This window comes from Chlorocebus sabaeus, chromosome 11 (genome assembly GCF_047675955.1).
Source record: "Chlorocebus sabaeus isolate Y175 chromosome 11, mChlSab1.0.hap1, whole genome shotgun sequence".
Taxonomy (NCBI): Eukaryota; Metazoa; Chordata; class Mammalia; order Primates; family Cercopithecidae; genus Chlorocebus; species Chlorocebus sabaeus.
The window spans coordinates 98,450,690-98,472,305 of NC_132914.1; the positions used below are offsets into that span (position 1 = coordinate 98,450,690).

The 21,616-nt window shown below is 39.0% G+C and overlaps 1 protein-coding gene across 7 annotated transcripts in view; it reads left to right on the forward strand.

Moving 5' to 3' along the window:
* Positions 1-21,314, forward strand: part of ANO4 (anoctamin 4) — a 417,600-nt gene extending 396,286 nt beyond the window's left edge. For 6 of the 7 annotated variants that reach the window (XM_008004385.3, XM_037996641.2, XM_008004387.3 and 3 more), the window contains 6 exons: positions 2,424-2,576; positions 3,584-3,731; positions 8,752-8,871; positions 12,775-12,880; positions 19,562-19,757; positions 20,531-21,314. In XM_008004385.3, coding sequence (XP_008002576.3) covers positions 2,424-2,576; positions 3,584-3,731; positions 8,752-8,871; positions 12,775-12,880; positions 19,562-19,753 — 719 coding nt within the window. In that variant the 3' untranslated portion in view covers positions 19,754-19,757; positions 20,531-21,314. Of the gene's footprint in view, positions 1-2,423; positions 2,577-3,583; positions 3,732-8,751; positions 8,872-12,774; positions 12,881-19,561; positions 19,762-20,530 lie in introns of all 7 variants that reach the window. The other variant, XM_008004386.3, reaches the window with a different exon arrangement.
* The last annotated feature ends 302 nt before the right edge of the window (positions 21,315-21,616 follow it).

A 21,616-nucleotide genomic window follows, 5' to 3' on the forward strand; every position in this document is an offset into this window, starting at 1 on the left:
CCGAGACCTGGTTTTTATGAAGTTGATTCCGAAGGGAGGAAAGGAGGAGGGACATAAAAGGATAAATACGTTCAAGGATGAGGTTCAGAGATTGGTTTGGAGAGTGCTGTTTCTGTAGCATAACAGACAACTGGAAATTCCCTGGAAAGAGTCAGGGTTAGAGATAGAGAATTGAGAACCCTTATCAGAGAGATAATAATGAAGTCATGGGAGTAGATGGACTTACCAAAGAAAGAGAGAAGGCAAGAGAAGAATAAAACCCAGGTCGAAAGAGAAGGGAATGCCCACATCTATTGGTGCGAAAAGAGCCACCTAGCACAAGCACCAAGTGTGAATGTGACCAAAGACAGGGGACACCTGGAGGTGGCAAAATAACCAAGATGAGGTAGATGGATTTTGCAGAACTCTGGAGCTACACCACTGAGATTAGCGTCCCTTCTTAGTTACTTGTTTTGGGCAAGTTACCTGACCTCTTTGTGCCTCAGTTTCCTTACCTGTAAAATGAGGATAATAGTACCCACCACATAAGGTTGTCATGAAAATTAAATGAGTTAGTGTATATGAAGCAATTAGAACAATGCCTGTTTTTACATAGAAAATGCTATATATGTGTAATCATTGTTTTGTTATTGTTACTTTCTAAAATCAGATTTGTAAATATATTTTTACTATTTTTACAGTCATATATGTATATATACATAGTCATTCAAACAGCCAAATACTTCTCGTCCATGATGCCCGGTAAATTTTATTTTTTTATTTTCCATTATGATGACTGGTTGTTTTGCATCAGAAACCACCCGCTTTTAAAACAAATTTTATTTTGAAAGTTGCAAAAAGAGTAGTTTCTATACTTTACCTTACTTTTGCTAATGTTAATATCTTACATATTTATTAAAACTAGAAAAGTTAAGAATACAATGCTATTATCTAATCTACAGACCTTATTTGAATTTTGCATTTTCCCAGTAATAACTTTTTTCTTGTTCACAATACTTCCAAGATCCAACATTACACTTACATGTGTTGTCTCCTTAGTTCCTTTTAATCGATGACAATTCCTCAGTCTTTGTTTTTCATGATCGTGACATATTTGCAGAGTATTTGTCAGTAGTTTTGGAGAAGCTCCTTCAATTCAGGTTTGTCTCATGTGTTTGCATAATTGGGTTGGGGTTATTCATTTTTGGCAAGAATACCACAGAAATGATGTTATACCCTCCTCAGTGCATCGTATCGGGGTGTATAACATCATTATGTCTTATTACTGGTGATACTAGCTTTGATCACTTGGTTAAAATGATGTTTTCGGCTGGGCACGGTGACTCACACTTACAATCCCAGCACTTTGGGAGGCCGAGGCTGGCAGATCACAAGGTCAGGAGTTTGAGATCAGCCTGGCCAACACAGGGAAACCCTGTATCTACTAAAAATACAAAAATTAGCTGGTCGTGGTGGTGGGTACCTGTAATCTCAGCTACTCAGGAGGCTGAGGCAGGAGAATCACTTGAACCCAGGAGATGGAGGTTGCAGTGAGCCGAGATCACGCCACTACACTCTAGCCCGGGTGACAGAGCTCGACTCCATCTCAAAAAACAAAAAGATGTTTTCCAGGTTCCTCTGCTAAAAAGTTACTGTTTTTCCCTTTGTAATTAGTAAAAATTATGTGAGGAGATACTTTGAGAATCTGCAAATATCCTAGTTTCTTCAGTATACTTTCCTCTACTAATTTTAGCGTGCTTTGATATTTCTTGCCTACAAAAATTATTACTATGATGTTTGACTAATGGTGATTTTTTAATTTTCATCATTCCTCCTATATTGATTAATTAGAATTCTACCATAAGGAAGAGCCACTCCTTATCTCCCATTTATTTATTTAATCACTTATTTATGTAAGTATATATTTACATCAGTCTGGACTTAGATACTTAGTCTTTGGGCTATAATCCCATACTTTCATTATTAATATTGTTTCATACAAATTGTTCCAGATTTGGCTATTAGGGGTGCCTTCAAGTTTGTTCTGTGTCCTATTGGCATGTCCCCGTCGTTTTTTGAGCATTTCCTTCCTTTCTGGCATCACAAGATGTCCCAGACTTCTCTTGTATTGTCCCTACCATCATAGCTCTGGAATCAAACCTTCCTCCAAGGAACACTGATTCCTTTGGTTAGACAATGATATTTAGGAAACAAGATCTGGATCCTAGGTCCAGATCTCATAGCTCCCAGGATTCCGTTGCTTCCAGGCCCAGGAAGTGCCTCTTTTTCCAGTCTCCTGGCCATCTTTCTGGAAGAGATGTCCCCTGTGCATCTGTATTGGGAAAAATGGGACTTAAGACAGTAACGTATTCAGATTATGATCCCTTTGAAAATAGTAATGGAAAACCAATACTCTCTGTTATTTTTCCTTTTTTCTTTTCTAGTTCTTCAGTTTGGATTCACAACTATCTTTGTGGCAGCTTTTCCCCTAGCACCACTTCTGGCCTTACTGAATAACATAATTGAAATTCGACTTGATGCTTATAAATTTGTCACACAGTGGAGGAGACCTTTAGCTTCAAGGGCCAAAGACATAGGTAAGTTGGATTTGCATATGTTTTTAAAATAAATATTAAACATCTGGCAGGTAAAATTTTAAAAGCCACAAACTTCAGATTTTTAAATTATGGTTTCCATGTAAGATGATTCACCTAATTTTTGCAAAGAATAATTGTATTAGTTTTAAATAATATTAGACAAGAAGTAAAGCTGCTATTTGGAAGTTTGTAATTTCCAGTGCTAGAGAATTTGTGCTTAAATAGTTTCTCAATTTGGTTATTTCTATCTTAAGATGCTTGAATCTAAAATTTAGATTTGTTATCACTTATATTCTTTTTGAAATAGATCTTCCCTTTGCTTAACTTTGATTTGGTCTTTCCTAAATGTTTGCCTGATTTACATGAAGTATAATCCAGTTTTTCTAATGGCAGAGATGAACTTTGGTATTTGACTAGAGATGTTGAGGTGAATCAGACGCAGCCCCAATGAGAGTTGCCTGAGATCAAAGACTGTCTTTTATTCATCTCTGCATCCAGTGCTTAGCACAGAGCAGGCAGTCACCCAGCCAATATGTGTGGAAGAGAATTGCATGTGGATGTTATTGCTAATGATGTCTTTTAACCTCCATGTGAAACAAACACGCATTCTGTGAGCACCTATCCTGGGTCAGTGTGTCATGGGCAAGGCCCACAAAGATAGACAGAAGGGATGCTATCCATACCCTTAAGGAGCTCCCAGTCTGGTGGGGCTTGACATTATGTGTGCTGATCCTATCAGATGGTATTTTGGTGCCTTATCATTGACCAGAATTCTCTGCCTCATGTCTGATCCTGACTATTAAGTCATGAGCATATAGACACTCCCATAGAAACTTCCTCAATGCCAAGTTGTTTGCACAAATCCTTCCTCCTGGTTGCAACTGTCAGTATTTGGAAAGATGAAGAACGGACCCATGAAAAGGACTTTTAAAAATGAATTCCCATTTTTTCATAATTATTACCTCTGCTTTGTGTATGGAACTAATACAACACTTCTATTTGAATAGGAATTTGGTATGGAATTCTTGAAGGCATTGGAATTCTCTCTGTTATTACAAATGCATTTGTCATAGCGATAACATCTGACTTTATCCCTCGCTTGGTGTATGCCTATAAGTATGGACCTTGTGCAGGCCAAGGAGAAGCTGGGCAAAAGTAAGTTTGCTATAAAACCATTATACAATTTCTATTTCCTAGCCATTTTTTGAGGTTGGACACTCAGACAGAAGACTTTGCACTGGAGAATATGGAATACATGCCTAGAAGGAGAGACCTGTGATAGGGAAGGTGGAATTATGATTTATTATAAATAATAATAATAACACTGTCAGCCAAAGAAAACATGTCCTCATCTACCGAAGAGTTGGAGGACATACAGGTCAGACAGGTTTTAGATGGAATCCAATGTAAGAGTAGCAATTAATCATTTTCCCTACCCCCGACCTCTGCCCACTATGAATTTAGAAATGTGTGATATGCTAATGTGTATATCAAAAAAGTAGTATATGATGTGTGTATAGTTATATCATTTTATGAGTTTGCAAAAGGACAGTTACAATCTGATTTACATTGTGTCATTATGTGTAGACTCTGCAGATCTTACATAGGAAATATGGAACTATGTACTGAGTAGCCAGTAGGTCCTCAATAAGTATTTGTGGACTAAGTAAGTGAAGGACCTTTTCCTGGGTATTGACCTGACCAATGTCTATATTACCCCAAGCAAGTTGGATGGACTAAACTCCCTGGGAGGGGGATCAATTCTATGGCATTGCCTCAATGGTTTGCAAAGCCAGGGCAGTCTACATATGGTCAGATAAAGCCTAGTCAAAATTATAACACATTCCCTAGCTTTCATTCCTGTACCTTGGAAAAAGGACAAGAAGTCTTAACATACTTTAAAAATCCCTGTTTGGCTAAAGCCAAAATAATTAAATTCTTATTATGGGATTTAGATGTCTATAGGTCAGAGTGAGATGTGTTTGGGGATCACAGGGTCTTCTTAATAACCCAGAAATCACCCTCCATGGGCTGCTGTCTACTTACACAAGCAGCCCTGGTTTACTAGCCTGAGCCAGATTTATTTGTCCTCTGCAGCCATGGTAGCTGATCGACCCCAAGGAGTTGAGTGCCACCAAATCCAATCAACTGAACTCATGCAAACCTGGCCTGGGTCCAGTTTCATTACTCATGCAAACCTGGCCTGGGTCCAAGTTCATTATTAATCCTACGTAAATGGGCTACGGCATGAATGACTGAGAAATGTCGTAAAGCTCACAATCCAGTTATTTGAAAAGGCTTCTATAAAGTTCTTGACTACTGTAAGCATGTGGCCACCCACACTAATTATCTAGCAACTTTCAGTGAGCATACCATCCCATTTTAAGAGAAATTTAAAGACACGTTATTTTGCCCAGGCATTTCTTTCTAATTGCAACTGCCATTGACATTCTCTGCTTGGCTTAGCCTAAAAAAGCTTACCTTCACTGAAACCATTTTCACATATGATTTGATTCTCAAAACAGCCGTGGGAATGGGACGTGCATTATTATCTTCACTTTGAGGAGCAGGAAAAGATTTAAAAAGGTTAAGCCCAGAATCACAAGGCAGAGTAACCCTGGGAGCCCATGTGAAGGTAGAACCTTGACTCACTCTCCATCTGCACCTCACAGCCCTTGAGGCTGTAACAGTAAACCCCCTGGAGTTTCCGTCTCAGTGGTGTTTCTGTTCTTTCCCAAATTCAAATATGGTGAAATCTACCTTGTTTTACAGGGAACCAAAAAATAAAATGGGAACCTTTATGCACAATTGATAGTGAATCAAAGCTTTAGAATTTTAACAACCTATTAGATTTAAGACAATGTCCACAGCGATTAAAGTGTACCTAATAGCCTCCTTATATCAATTTTATTGGGCTCTTCAGAGCTTTTCTTTTCTTTCTTTCTTTTTTAAACTTTCTCTTTGACTTAGCCTTCTGCCACTTTCAATTTATATATCTGCCTTTTGTTTTCTAATCCCCTGGTCATTTTTCATGTTTTCGAATAGTTAAATTTATGTATGTTTCTTCATGAATCTTATTTTCTGCCTCACTGGCCACTCTATTACTTTTCAGGGTTTTTTTTTTTTTCTTTTTCCCATTTAGAAATGCTTTAGAAATTACTGAACTCATAAGAGTAGCAGAATTGTCAAGGTATAGAAAGTCATAATAAGCCTTTGGGGTAGTACAGTGATTACTGGTTCATCCCTTTCTTATGTATTAAAGGATTGAAAAGAATAAGCAGCAAATGGCTTTTACGGCAGAATTCTCACATTTAAATGAGTGTGTGGTCATCTCAGAAGTTACATGGAAGAGATATGCATCCTAATCCAAATGGCACTACCCTATATAAGACATTTTCTAGATCTTTCTTGGAAGTGCCTACAGAGGCCATCTGCCACTCCTTTAAGAAAAATGACTTTATATTCAGAGGAAACCCTTCCTTAGTCTGTTACTTTTTTCTTGGTACTTCTCAATTCTCCCTGATCATCAGTGTAGCCTCATCTCCCTCTGTCTCATTGAGAGCTGGTTGTGGGTCACAGTGAGAGTATATAGCATTCCTGCCAGTAAACCCAGTGACAGACATGGGCTCTCTACTACCTGTGACCTTCCTGCTATAACAATGGGTCGGTGAGTTGACACTTACATGCCACTAGCTGAACTTTACACAGCAAAGTGTGAGAAATCTCACTTGCCTGAATTGATGACCACCTCGACTATTTGGTTTTGGCAATAGATGTCGGCAATAACTAACAGTCTACAAAAGGTGAAAGGAATTAGTGAAATGCCTAGCATCCATTTTTTCCCCAATTATGGCAATGATATGGAAGGAAGACATACACAGCTGATAACTGTGTTCATACACTAGGTACACATTTAATGCTTTGCACTCAGGAGTAATTACCCACTCAAGACACATTTTCAACTGGGATTTATGACTGTCATTACATGCATAGGCCAATGAGACAGGTGTTTTATTTAAATTTAAATTTTATGAATGGAGTTTTGGAGCAGAACAACCAATGGACAGTAGCGTTAGTCTTGATAAAGCCTTGGGGCTGGTCTGTGAGGTAAGAGTGCAGGAGGGGTCATGAATATTCCATTTCAGTGCTGGGCCTTTTTTATTCACCAGTTCCCAGAACACCTTTCCCTTCCCACAGCTCAGATCTTTAGAAAGACTCTGCTAAAACTTACTCCCTCTCTGTGACAGCTAATCATCATCAAGGCACTCATTTATTTTCATGTCCAGTTCTAGACAGTTCATAGGTAAGGGAGACATCATTCTGAATTACCTTTTCAGCGAGTAGTAGGGGAGGCCTGCTGCCATTTGGATTAAGGCATGTTACACACCCCCTGACCATTTGTTTTCACCTATGAGTGACTTGACAAATGGGCCCTTCAGCTTAGTTCATTTTTTTGAAGGCCATGATAAAGCCAGTGATTTGTCTTGAGCAAGGTAACACGCAGAACCCATGTGTTCTCAGAACTGTGTTCATGTCATCATTTTGGTAGTTAGTGTTCAGCAGCTTGGAAAAATCATGCCAGACGTGTTAATGAAGAGAATCTGAAGATCATTATTTATTCATTCAATCAGTAATTATTTATTGACCCCCTGCGAGATGCAAGAAATAAATAAAATGAATAATCACCACTCATGTTTATCTTACTTATAGGCTAAGATCTGTATTACGTGCTACACATTCATCATTTAATTTAATCCCCTCAACGACCCTATGAGGTGAGAACTTCTGTCACTTTAAGAAGTTACATAAATCGGATGTAGTGACACATGCCTTTAGGCCCAGCTATTCAGGAGTCTGAGGTGGGAGAATTGTTTGAGCCTGGGAGGTCAAAGCTGCAGTGAGCCATGATCGCACCACTGCACTCCAGCCTGAGCAACAGAGCAAGGCCCTGTCTCAGAAAAAAAAAAAAGAAGTAGTTATATAATGTGCCAATATTACATGACTAGAAACCAGCAGAACTAAGATTTGACCCCAAAACCCAAGCTTTTGTATGTAAAACACTGTTTAAAGAAAAATGTGTACAGGATGTATCTAAGTGCTAATTTCACCCAAAGTTTCAAACATTGTTATCTCAGTAAGTGCATATGTTCGCCACAATGTTCAACATGTAAAACTGTTCAGACCCTTGTAGAAAAGATGTTTCTGAGAGTACTGCTTGCTATCATACTTTTAAAATGTCCATTTTCTTGAGTGGAATTATTGACAGAATGATTAAATCCTTGATTTTATCTACTCATTCAATCTAGAATGATCGATAGAATCACATACTTTAGTTTCCTCCAATCAGATCGATTCGATATTTATGGGATTCCTACACTGTGTAAGACTGTCCTAAGTCATAGGATACATAAATACCTAAGATACCTGCTCTGCTCCCAAAAAACTGCAGTCCAAAGGAGAGGGCATACCTGTATGCTGCCAACTGTAGTACAAGCAATCTGGTAATGGTGGACTAAGTATAATGGTACTACAGAGAGAGGGAAAGGAGTGAGACATTGTGACTGGAATGATTAGGTTGTCTTCCCAGAAGGAGTGGTGTTTCAGGTGGCCACTGGAGGATAAATACTATTTCCACTTGTAAAAGAAGAGGTAGGGAATTCTAACAGAAAAGATAATGAGCAGAGGATGAAAATGTCAGAAGCTTTCAGGGAATCTAGTCCAGCATGACTGTAACATGGGATATGAGTTGGTGAGAGGGGGTCATATGCACACCAGACATATTTGGAACATTTTGGGAATATCTATAAACATATATAAAACCACTAATGAGGAACTGTGTTTATGTGTATCATCAACAAAAGAAACTGTGACTTACATATAATTTATGCCCATCATGTAATGCTGCTTTTTACCTATTTCATTGAAACATTAATTGGAGTAGAGATGTTCTGTATGATGATTCTGCAGAAAAAGACAAGAACCAAAACAAGCAACTTGTTCTGATTGAACATGCCTACGGCTTTCCAGCACATCCCAACCTGAGTTCCGTTTGACAAGGAAAGGCCAGTTACGGGCATTTACAATTGCAGGGACATCTGGGAAGCAGGGTCTTCAGGGAACTGGATACAGAGAAGGTGATCAGTGTCCTAATGGTAGAATTTGCTTCCTCTTATAGGTGCATGGTTGGCTATGTGAATGCCAGCTTGTCTGTATTTCGAATTTCTGACTTTGAGAACCGATCTGAGCCTGAATCAGATGGCAGTGAGTTCTCGGGGACTCCTCTTAAGTACTGCAGGTGAGTGTGGCACCCAGCGTGGCTCTGCGTAAGCTGAGCTGGCTCCACCATGGAGAGATTTTACTCTAAAGGCCGCTTCTGGCCGAGTGTGTTTAAAGCAGTGACTGTCAATCTCAACAATGCATTAAAAGCACATGGAAAATTTTCAAGCCTTCTCTTGCCCGGGATGCATCCCAAACCAATTAAAACAGAATGTCAGGGGGTGAAACTCAGAAACCAGGTGCAGTCAGAATTGAGAACTGCTGGCTTAAAGGGAAAAACCAAAAATATAGTAGTGAAGGTTATACCCTGGCTCCAGGGACTCAGGGACAGACAGTCCCCATGGGGGTTGAGTGACAGCTGTTGAGGGCACTTGTCTTTGTTCTGCTTCTCTCTCTTGCCCAGAGTATATCACATCACATTTCTAAATGTTGAACAACTCAGAAGCATGTGGAAAGAGGCCCAGTTCATTTCAGGTTCCACCACAGTAGCCTCTGCAACATGTGCTCATTCTCTGTTTCTCTCCCTCTAAAAGGAAATTAATTAAACTGTTCCTCTTGATGTGTATCTATACAAACATACATGAAGGAGAATTTGTTGAGCACCTACTCTGTGCCAGAAACTGTTACTCCACTTAATCATCACATCAGCTTTCTAAGTTACGCAATATTATCTCATCGGACAGATGATAAAACCATTCACTAAAAGCTCAATGAGATTACTTGTATACAGCTCTTGAAGAGTCCAGATGGCACCTTTTTCTCTTAATACTTTGATGTTATAAGAATTTTGTGAGGTCACACTTGTAATCCCAGCACTTGGGGAAGGCAAGGTGGGAGGATCACTTAAGTCCAGGCAGTCAAGTCTGCAGTGAGCTATGATAGCACCACTGCATTCAAACTATGGAGCAAGACCTTGTCTCAAAAACAAAACAAAGAATTTTGGAGATCCCCATCATGACAGTCTATGTTCTCCCTGTAATCAAAGCCACAAGGAAGAACAGCCATAGAGTCCTAGATGCTTTGACATAGGGACTTTTGTAATGATTCGCTTCAATCCATCATCTTACAGAGGGTGAGGCTGAGGACCAGAAATGGTCATTGATTTGTCTGGAGAGATACAACAAAGCTAGAGTAGAATTCAAGGCTCCCAACTTTCATCACAGTGTTCTTTCAAGTAGCTTCATTAGTGGACATGCCACACGATGTGGATATAACTCTCTCCCACCTGCCACACAGCCCAGAAAGGACTCTAGACAGAGTCATCGTAGTGAGGCTCCAGCGTCACTCTTTCTGATATTAATAAATAATGCTTAGAGATGGGAATTTTCGGCTTTCTGTGAACCAAAACCAGATGATTCTTCTTTTGTAGATTAACCTTGTAACCACTTGCTATAAAATAATGTGTCTTCTTTGTCCCTTCTCTTCCCTTTGCCTGTAATTGATTTTTTTTTTCAGAGAAATGGCACAGGCACAGAAACTGATGTTGAGACTTCTTAGCAGCCTAGATTTACCCACTTAGTCCCAGTCTAAGAAACTAGATCCTAGAGAGCAGAAATTGGGTTGGCCTGCTAGAACAAGTGACATTCTGCTTACCATGTGGAGAAGAGAGACGTGAATACCCAGTGAGCCTGGGCAGGGGCAGTTTAAGAGGACAAGAGAGGGTGAGAGAAGGCAGGGGCTCCCCATTTCTGTGCAGTGACAGCGCACCCTCCACCCCTTTAAACACTCATGCCAAGTTCCCAGGTCTCATTGGCTGTTGCATCTCATCAGATGGCTTATTTCCTTTCCCACATGGAGTAACAAGTGAGATGGGGAGAAAGACTGGCTGGAATATAATCTAGTGCTGCTCCCTGTTGCGGTCTGGTGGAGAAGCAAGCAATTAAGCAACAGTTGATGCTTTCTTCAGTAGATTTTCCACTTGCTTGTCCAGACCATTTCATACATGAAATTATTTAGTAAACATTGTTAGAGGCATACAGGATCCTAAGTATAAAATGCTTCAAGATAAAATGCCAACTATTATTTAGAGTTGAAAACTTTGTAATCATTTGAAAATAAGATAAAAATATGAGTCTTTCTCCTCTTCTGCTTCCTGGCTCATAATTCTTCCTGCCTGTCCCACATAGTAACATAAAAGTGTATTCCACAAATTATTAATGTGAATGGAGTTGTTGATGCTGGCACCATTAAGTTAAAATATGATTGTTTTGTTTAGCAGTTTTCTTAAAAGTCCCCTAAAGAAAACATTTTCAAATTTCTAATTAAAATCACATAAAATAATATTTTCAGGTTTGTTTTCAGTCATATAGCAGGTGAGGCACCTGGATCAGCTCTTGGGCTGAACACATCTAAACATGTAGAGAAAAATTTAAAAACACCTTCTCAAATGCATCGATGACCTGGGAAGAATATTTGCTATTCTAAGGCAGAAAGGAGTGGTACACAGAGCATTGCAGCCAACTTTTACCCAAAAGGAATGTGCTGAAGTGAGTGGATTTGAGCTTTCTTTTTCAAAGCTTTCCATGTTTAGGGAAAGTGAAAGAAAATATAGAGGCCAGGTGCGGTGGCTCACGCCTGTAATCCCAGCACTTTGGGAGGCTAAGGTGACTATATAGCTTAAGGTCAAGAGTTTGAGATCAGCCCTGGGCAACATGGTAAAACCCTGTCTCTACTAAAAAATACAAAAAAATTAGCCAGGCATTGTTCTGCACACCTGTAGTTCCAGCTACTTGGGAGGTGGGAGGATCACTTGAGCCTGGGAGGCAGAGATTGCAGTGAGCCAAGATCGCAGCACTGCACTCCAGCCTGGGTGACAGAACAAGACTCTGTCTCAACATAAAAGAAAATATAGGAATGACCAGCCTGTAAGTATATACTTATATACTATATAAAACAACCATAATATACTCACACTAGAGTCTATTATACAGCATTAAAAATAAACTGCATGCAATAATGTGAATGAATCTTAGTAACATAATAGTTAAAAAAAAAAAAAAAAAAAAAAAAGCAAGCCCTAGCAAACTACATAGAGTATAGTACCCTTTCTATAAAGTTCCAAAACAAACTAAATAGTACAATATTCAGATGAATGTATATACATATAAGTTAAAGATAAAAATGAAATTCAGGGTAAATGAAGCGATTGATGTCAGTTCCTGGTAATGTTTTAGTTCTTGGGCTTCACAGTGGATTTATGAGAGTATGTTGTATTATTAAAGTATTACTTTAATGGAGTCACATGGATTAAAGTTCTCTGAATAGTACCTGGCCCCCAATAGGTATTCAGCAAACATTTGTGGAATTTTATGCCGATTCAAAAGTGATAGTTGGAGGATACATTAGGAAGGACTCTTCTAGTGGCAAGTGGCAGAAATCCAGGGTAAACTGACTTAAACAACAAAAAAATGTATTGGTTCAGGTAACTGGGAGATTCAAGGGGTGATATGAACTTCAGTAATGGCCGGATCCCAGGCCTCAAGCAGTGTCAGCAGGATGCTGCTTCTATGCTGGCTCTGCTTTGCTTTCTTGACTTCCTTCTCAAGCAGGCTCTCTCACTCCATACAAGGCCACCAGCAGTCCCAGGCTTTTGCCTTCCATGGGCTTAGTGATTTTTTACTAAGTGATAGTTCCAGCAGACATCTTGATGATGTCACTGATCAGGTCTGGCTCATCCTTTGAGCTGAGATCAGGCAGGTGGAGGGGGAAGTCCTAGCCAACCCACACAAATGTTTCCCCAGAGGAGAAGAGATATTGTTTTATCAGAAGAAAAATGCTGGACAAGCAGAACAACAGATATCTAGTATAGAGAAACTGTTCAAACTTCTCTCCTATTGAATGAGAACTATATAATGAGAATGGAAGAGATTTTAGAATCAGAAAAATCATAGTTTGAATGCAACATTCTCCTGTGTCTTTATAGATACCGGGACTACCGTGACCCGCCTCATTCACTGGTGCCCTATGGCTACACACTGCAGTTTTGGCATGTCCTAGCTGCTCGATTAGCTTTTATCATTGTCTTTGAGGTAAGTTTCCTCAGCCAAATTCTTTATTTCCTTTGACATAATGAAGTTAGTAGGAGTAATGAATAAAAATAAGTAGTGGGGATTTTGAATGTGATTATCTATACTTCCAGAAGTAGTAGTGTCATATTATGTAACCTCTTTTTGATCTTTTCTTTTTCTTAATTGAAGTATTTGATTTTTCCAAGACATATTTGAAAGTCCATAGTTGGTTTGTAATGGACAAATCTGGACTCAGTGGTCCTAAATGTAATTTTCTGGTGCTATAGTTCTTAAACTTTAGGAAAAATGCAGTTTTTCCGTCCTCACTCCCAGATATTCTGACATATGTCTGTGACTTGCTTTTCATGAGCTCCCTGTAATGATTCTGATTATAGGCATTCTGGGACCATAGTTTGGAAACATTTGGAAAATATCAGCCCAGTAAGACTCATTTTTTTTTTTCTTTTTCAACTTTTATTTTAGATACAGTGGGTACATGTGCAAGTTTGTTACAAACTTACATTGCGTGATGTTGAGGTTTGGGGTGTGACTGAACCCACCACCCAGGTAGTGAGCATAGTATCTAACAGGTAGTTATTCACCCCTTGTCCCTTCCCTCTCTCCCCTCTCTATTAGTCCCCAGTGTCTTTTGTTCTCATCTGTATGTCCATGTGTACCCAGTGTTTAGCTTCCACTCTAAGTACGTACAGTAAGAACGTCCATTGCTTAGTTTTCAGTTTCTACATTAGTTCACTTAAGATAACAGCCTCCAACTACATCCACGTTGCCGCAAAGGACATGGTTTCATTCTTTTTTATGGCCACATAGTATTCCATGGTGTGTATATACCACATTTTCTTTATCCGGTCCACCATTGATGGGCACCCAGGTTGACTCCATGTCTTTGCTATTATGAATAGTCCTGTGATTGACACATGAGTACATGTCTTTTTGGTAGAATGCTTTATTTTCCTTTGGGTATATACCCAGGAATGGGATTGCTGGGTTGAATGGTAGTTAAACCCTTTGTTCTTTGAGAAATCTCCAGACTGCTTTACACAGTAGCTGGAATAATTTACATTTCCACCAACAGTGTGCAGGTGTCACCTTTTCTCTGCAGCCTCGCCAGCATCTGTTAATTTGTTTATTTTCTTTCTTTTTTTTTTTTTTTTTTTTTTTAGACTGAGTCTCGCTCTGTCGCCCAGGCTGGAGTGCAGTGGCAGTCTCGGCTCACTGCAACCTCTGCCTCGTGGATTCACGCAATTTTCTGCCTTAGCCTCCCAAGTAAGAGGATTACAGGCACCATGGGATTACAGGCACCACCACCATGCCTGGCTAATTTTTGTATTTTTAGTAAAGACAGAGTTTCACCATCTTGGCCAGGCTGCTCTTGAACTCCTGACCTCATGATCCACCCGCCTTGGCCTCCCAAAGTGCTGGGATTACAGACATGAGCCACTGTGCTTGGCCTAACTTTCTAATAAAAGCCGTACTGACTGGTGTGAGTTGGTATCTCATTGTGGTTTTGATTTGCATTTCTCTAATCTCCTTAGAGATTCTGAGCATTTTTTCATATTATTGTTGGCTGCTTGTATATCTTCTTTTGAGAAGTAACTGTTTGTATCCTTTGCCCACATTTTAATGGGGTTGTTTTTTACGTGTTGATTTGTTTAAGTTCCTTACAGATTCTGGATGTTAGACCTTTATTAGATGTGTAGTTTGCAAATATTTTCTCCCATTCTGTACATTGTCTGTTTACTTCTTTGATAGTTTCTCTTGCTGTGCAGAAGCTCTTTAGTTTAATCAGATTTGACCTAGCAATTTTTGCTTTTGTTGCAATTGCTCTTGAGGACTTCACCATAAATTCTTTGCCCAGGCCAATATTGAGAAGGGTATTTCCTAGGTTTTCTTCTAGCATTTTTATAGTTTGAGGTTTTACATTTAAGTCTTTAATTCATTTTGAGTTAAATTTTGTATATGATGATAGGTAGAAGTCCAGTTTCATTCTTTCGCATGTGGATAGCCAGTTATCTCAGCACCATTTATTGAACAAGGAATTCTTTCCCCATTGCTTATTTTTGTCAAGTTTGAGATTCACTCTTTCTAAATGTCTCCAATTATTGCCATCATTACCACACATATTGAAATATACTGATTCATATAGTTAATTTATGATTTTCAAATAGTTATCAGGATTTCCCAACATGATCATAAGCATTTTCCAATGGGACTGGGTTTTACAAGTGGTCCTTCTGGTTGGGTATCATCACGGAATTATTTATATTCAAGCATCCAAATAACTATTTATTAGCTAAGACTCAAAATGGAATTATAAAGTAAAATCTGTCTAGCAATTGTCTATATTATGTGTCAATAAAAATACATTATCTGTTTTCTTTCAGGGTTTAAGAAAATTGCTGTAAAAATAGTTTGCATTTCTATGACTCTAGTTATAAATGGAAATTTCATATCTTGTCACATATATTAAAGTCGGATTAATAAAAGCCAAGGTTGCCTCTTGGTTTGGATCTAAAGTTTCCTAGACCTCTTCAAGACTATTCTATCACTGCTTTTTCCTTCACTCCAGGGAACCAAGAGAAGAAAATATTAAGCTGCTCTTCCCTGGAAATTAGCTTACCAATGGCACGATCTCTCTTTAAAGAAGATATTTTTAAGCCATCACTGTCTTAACATTTTTCAAACAAAACTTATTGTCGTTTGTTTGGGTTTTTTTGTTTGTGTTTTTTATTTTAAGTTCTGGGGTACAATGTGCAGGACGTGCAGGTTTGTCACATAGGTAAATGTGTGCCACGGTGATCTGCTGCACAGATCAACCCATCACACAGGTGTTAAGCTCAGCATCCCTTAGCTATTCTTCCTGATGCTCTCCCTTCCCCCACCCCCACCCCCACCCCCACCCCCAACAGGCCCCGGTGTGTGTTGTTTCCCACCATGTGTCCATGTGTTCTCATATTCAGCTCCCACTTAAAAGTGAGAACATGTGGTATTTGGTTTTCTATTCCTTTGTTAGTTTGCTGAGGATAACAGCTTCCAGTTCTATCCATGTCCCTGCAGAGGACATGATCTCATTCCTTTTTATGGTTGCATAGTATTCCATGGTGTATACGTACCACATTTCTTTATCTAGTCTATCACTGACCAGCGATTTTATGCCTTTGCTATTGTGAATAGTGCTGCAATGAACATATGCATGCGTGTATGTTTATAATAGAATGATATACTTTCCTTTCTAATAAGAGCCGTACTGACTGGTATGAGATGGTATCTCATTGTGGTTTTGATTTGCATTTCTCTAACTTCCTTAGAGATTCTGAGCATCTTTTCATATTATTGTTGGCTGCTTGTATATCTTCTTTTGAGAAGTATCTGTTTGTGTCCTTTGCCATACAAGTTATAGAATTGCTGGGTAAAATGGTATTTCTGCTTGTAAATCATTGAGGAATTGCCACACTGACTTCCACAATGGTTGAATTAGTTTATACTCCCACCAACAGTGTAAAGGTGTTCCTTTTTCTCTGAAACCTTGCCAGCATCTGTTGTTTCTGGACTTCTAAATAATCAACATTCTGACAGGCGTAAGATGGTATCTCACTGTGATTTTTACTTGCATTTCTTTAATTATCAATGACGTTGAGCTTTTCTTCATATGTTTGTTGGCCGCATGAATGTCTTCTTTTGAAGAGTGTTTATGTCTTTTGCCCACATTTTAATGGTGGTTGCTTGGTATTTTCTTGTAGATGTGTTTAAGTTCCTTGTAGACTCTGGATATCAGACCTTTTGTCAGATGGATAGATTGCAAAAATTTTCTCCCATTCTGTAGGTTAACTGTTTAATCTGATGATAGTTGTTTTTTTTTCAGTTTGTTTGTTTTTTGGGTTTTTTTTTTTTTTTTTTTGGGTGCTGTGCAGAAGTGCTTTTGTTTAATTAGATCCCATTTGTCAGGTTTTTCTTTTGTTGCAATAGCTTCTGGTGTTTTCATCAAGAAATTTTTGCCCAAGCCTACATCCTGAATGGCATTGCCTAGATTTTCTTCTAGGATTTTTATAGTTTGGGGCTTTACATTTAAGTATTTAATGCATCTTGAGTTAATTTTTATAAAAGGTGTAAGGAAGGGGTTCAGTTTCGATTTTCTGCATATGGCTAGCCAGTTCTCCCAGAACCATTTATTAAATAGGGAATCCTTTCCCCCATTGCTTGCTTTTGTCAGGTTTGTCAAAGATCAGATGGTTGTAGATGTGTAGTCTTATGTCTGAGATCTCTAATCTGTTCCATTGGTCTATGTGTCTGTTTTTGTACTAATACCATGCTGTTTTGGTTACTGTAGCCTTTTAGTATAATTTGAAGTTGGGTAGCATGATGCTTCCAACTTTGTTCTTTTTGCTTAGTCTTGTCTTGGCTATTTGGACTCTTTTTTGGTTCCACATGAATTTTAAAAGAGTTTCTTCTAATTCTGTGAAGAGTGTCAATGGTAATTTAATGGGAATAGCATTGAATCTATAAATTACTTTGGGCAGTTGGTCATTTTCACAAAATTGATTCTTCCTGTCCGTGAGCATGGAACATTTTTCCATCTGCTTGTGTCCTCTCTGATTTCCTTGAGCAGTGGTTTGTAGTTCTTGAAGAGGTCATTCACTTTTCTTGTTAGCTGTATTCCTAGGTATTTTATTCTTTTGTAGCAGTTGTGAATGGGAGTTCATCCATGATTTGGCTCTCTGCTTGCCTGTTTTTAGTGGTTAGGAATACTAACGATTTTTGCACATTAATTTTGTATTCTGAGACTCTGCTGAAGTTGCTTATCAGCTTAAGAAGCTTTTGGGCAAAAATGGTGGGATTTTCTAGATACAGGATCATGTCATCTGCAAAAAAAAAAGATAATTTGACTTCCTCTCTTCCTATTTGAATACCCTTTTTTTATTTCTCTTGCCTGATTGCCTGGGCCAGAACTTCCAATACTGCGTTGAAAAGGAGTGGTGAGAGAGGGCATCATTGTCTTGTCCCGGTTTTCAAGGGGAATGCTCATTGAGAGTTTTTAACATGAAGGATGTTGAATTGTATCAAAGACCTTTTCTACATCTATTGAGAGAATCATGTGGTTTTTGTCTTTAGTTCTGCTTATGTGATGAAATGCTTATGTGATGTTTACTGATTTGCATACGTTAAACCAACTTTTTATCCCAGGGATGAAGCCAACTTGATCATAGTGGATAAGCTTTTTGACGTGCTGCTGGATTTGGTTTGCCAGTATTGTATTGAGGCTTTTTGTATCAGTGTTCATCGGGGATATTGGCCTGAAGTTTTTTGTTGTTGTTGTTGTCTCTCTGCCAGGTTTTGGTATCAGGATGACACTGGCCTCATAAATTAGTTAAGGAGGACTCCCTCTTTTTAATTTTTTGGAATAGTTTCCACAGAAATGGTATCAGCTCTTCATTGTACCTCTGGTAGAATTCGGCTGTAAATCTGTCAGACAAACTTTTTAAAAGGTTGCCTTAAGTTATTTGATTTTTCAAATAGAATTTTCCTTTTTCTTTTTCTTTTTCTTTTTTTTTTTTTTTTTTTTTGAGACGGAGTCTTACTCTATCGCCCAGGCTGGAGTGCAGTGGCACGATCTCGGCTTACTGCAAGCTCCGCCTCCCGGGTTCACGCCATCCTCCTGCCTCAGCCTCCCGAGTAGCTGGGACTACAGGTGCCCACCACCATGCCCGGCTAATTTTTTTTTTTTTTTTTTTTTTTTTTGTATTTTTTTAGTAGAGACGGGGTTTCACCATGTTAGCCAGGATGGTCTCGATCTCCTGACCTCGTGATCTGCCCACCTTGGCCTCCCAAAGTGCTGGGATTACAGGCATGAGCCACCACACCCGGCCTCCATTTTCTTTTAATATTTTGTTATTAACTATTGAAAATATGAGAACGATGCAGAAAAGCTTCCTAATTTTGGGTCATCCATGCATCACTAAATTTATCAAGTTTTAAATAAAACGAAGAGTACTTAGCAGTATCATTTGAACATGATTTAGTCTCTATTTAATACTTTAGAATTGTAAGAACCTTTAAATTGTCATCTAGTACTTTATCGTTTACCATTATATAGATGAACAGAAGTGACAGTGATTCTAGAATTCCGGCTATTAGTGTTTCAAGTAAAGAATTTGTGACAGTTTACCAAAAAGAAAAAAGCTTCTTCCTGAAATGATCATTTCCCTAGGCCCACTGATAATTCTTATAACCAAGATTTGTAAAGCACTTGACAGTCTACAAGGCATTTTTAAACATTTTCTCATAATTCTGACAATACTCTTTTTATAGATGAGTGGAATGAGGCTCAGAGAAATTAAATAATTTATCCTCAGGTAGACAGAAAGCCCTTAAGTAGTGAAAGCTACCAGCTTCCACCTGGGCTTTGTGACTCCACAGTATACGTTCTTCTGGATCTCCTTTGAATTAATTATCTGACCATTCTTTTCCCAACTTCCTTCCGGACTCCTCTTTCTATTCCTTAGGTGGTGCCATCAGACCAGTTCAGGCCTCACCTGTCCTATCATCTTGCATTATACACGCCTCCCCTGACCTCTTTCCACTCTCCACATACCCCGGAGGGTCCACATCCTTCTTCAGCCAGCTCTCTAACCTCATTCAAGATGCACAGTAGACCTGACTCTGTTACATTCTCCTCTGTGTTTTTAGCACCTCGTGTTTTGTATAAAGCACCTCATTTCATATCTGATCCCAGACCTCCCAAAAGACCTAAGGGATCGAATGAGAAGAGAGAAGTACTTGATTCAGGAGATGATGTATGAAGCAGAACTGGAACGTCTCCAGAAGGAACGAAAGGAGAGGAAGAAGAATGGAAAAGCACACCACAACGAGTGGCCGTGACCATGTAGGTGAGAGGTGTGCTCAGCATCTGAGGCCACTCCAAGGTTGAGTGGGTGCTTTAAACTTCCTGAAGCAAAGCTTACCATTGTTGCAGTAACAGGGATCAAAATAAACTCCTTAGAAGCTTCCCCATCCAAAAGAAGCTTGTTTTTCACTTTAATCATTGCAAATTTTGCTTGATCTTCCCCTCCCACATACCTTCTGCAACACTCCTCTGCCTTCTTGTCAGACTCTGGCCTATCAGTCAAGGTCTTCAGGATTTGGCCTAGGTGTTCCCTGAAACAAAGCTTCCTCTCTCTTTTCCTCCAGCCAGGCTGTTTTCTTTAGTATCCCCAGGGAAACATGCCCCTTCTTTCTGGGTAGGTGGGAGGCAGACATTAGCAAAGAGAATTCTTCCTGAAAGTCTCAGCAGCCAGAGACTAAGGTGCAACAGGGCTCTCCTGGGCTGCAGGACCAGTAACTGATGAAGAATTTCTTCTGGCCCCACCACTGCTGGCTGCTTTCTTCCCAAACAAGTCATTTCTAATTTTTGCTTGAAAGCATGGTATCTGCCTGTCTCTGTTTCCCCAATAGTTGGCAGGATGTGATGACTGCCCTTCTGACTCAGTCTGTTCACCCATAAAGCAAGCATAAAAATGTTTATACCATCCCTGACTCCGTTTGGGGTTACAAATTCTTTGAATGCCTTTGGTGCATGGTAAGTACAAACCATCACACATCGTGTTTTAAAGCAATTGTGTAAACATCAGATCTTTATGCCTTCTTTTCTCTTTCCAGAAAATAGTCGCTTTCCAGGCCAAGGACCTGAATTCTGTTTACTTCTCCTGGCTGTGCAAAAGCACACTCAAGTGAATGACTAAAAATGCAACCGCAGTGCATGTTACAGATATCGGCGGCCGCAGGAGGGTCAGCATCCAGTAGAGGACTGGCGTTGGAGTCACACTGCTGTGAAATCACGTTGCAGTCCAGCACACAATTGCTATCTATCCATAGACCATTCTTGACCAAGCAAGCATGCACATGTGGGCAGTTACATTCTCAAGTTTTTAAAATCAAGGGGAACTTGTATACTGGGCCTGTTTTTCAGCCTGTTTGCTACCTTTTTTGCATTCTATCCCATGTGAATTTTACAGACACTGGGCTAAAAAGGATATTTAGACACATGGACACACATTCCTAGAATGTCATCATATGGTCCTAATTCCATGTCACCAACAACACAGACAAGACCCTGTTTACAACTTTTTCTTTCCTTTTTTTTGAATTTTAGACCTTTCTGAGAAGATGATTCTATATGACATATCTATAGCTATGTGTATGGCCATAGATGTATTTCTGTGTGTACATATGTATAGTCGTGTATTCCTGCATATGTACATACAAATACAGAGATATATAAAGTACATAGCAATTCCTGACTTGTAAATAGCCAAAAAGTACTGACATGAATGATGAATTTTCACATTTAAATAGTCATCAACATGAAGCCATGATTAATGCTTGTATAATGTGATGCAATAAAATTTAAAATAAATTTATGCACATGGAATATTTTCAGCTGGCTCTTCTGAAATTCTGTTGTCTTTTTGTCCCACAGAATAAGAGGAATCACAGAATAAGTGGAATCTTTAATGTGAGGAGAATATCTGAGGGACTTTGCAGGAAATCAGATGTTTATTGGATAAATGCATGCAAAAACAAACAGTATAGCCAAATATCAGCATATGTTTCTGAAGAACTTTTTCCCCAATCTTGACGGTGGAATATTTTAAATATCAGCCATAATGAATATGCCATAATTTGAGGATTTGATAACCTACCCAATTTTATAAGTCCTTGTAAGACTAGAATATTAGAAATATC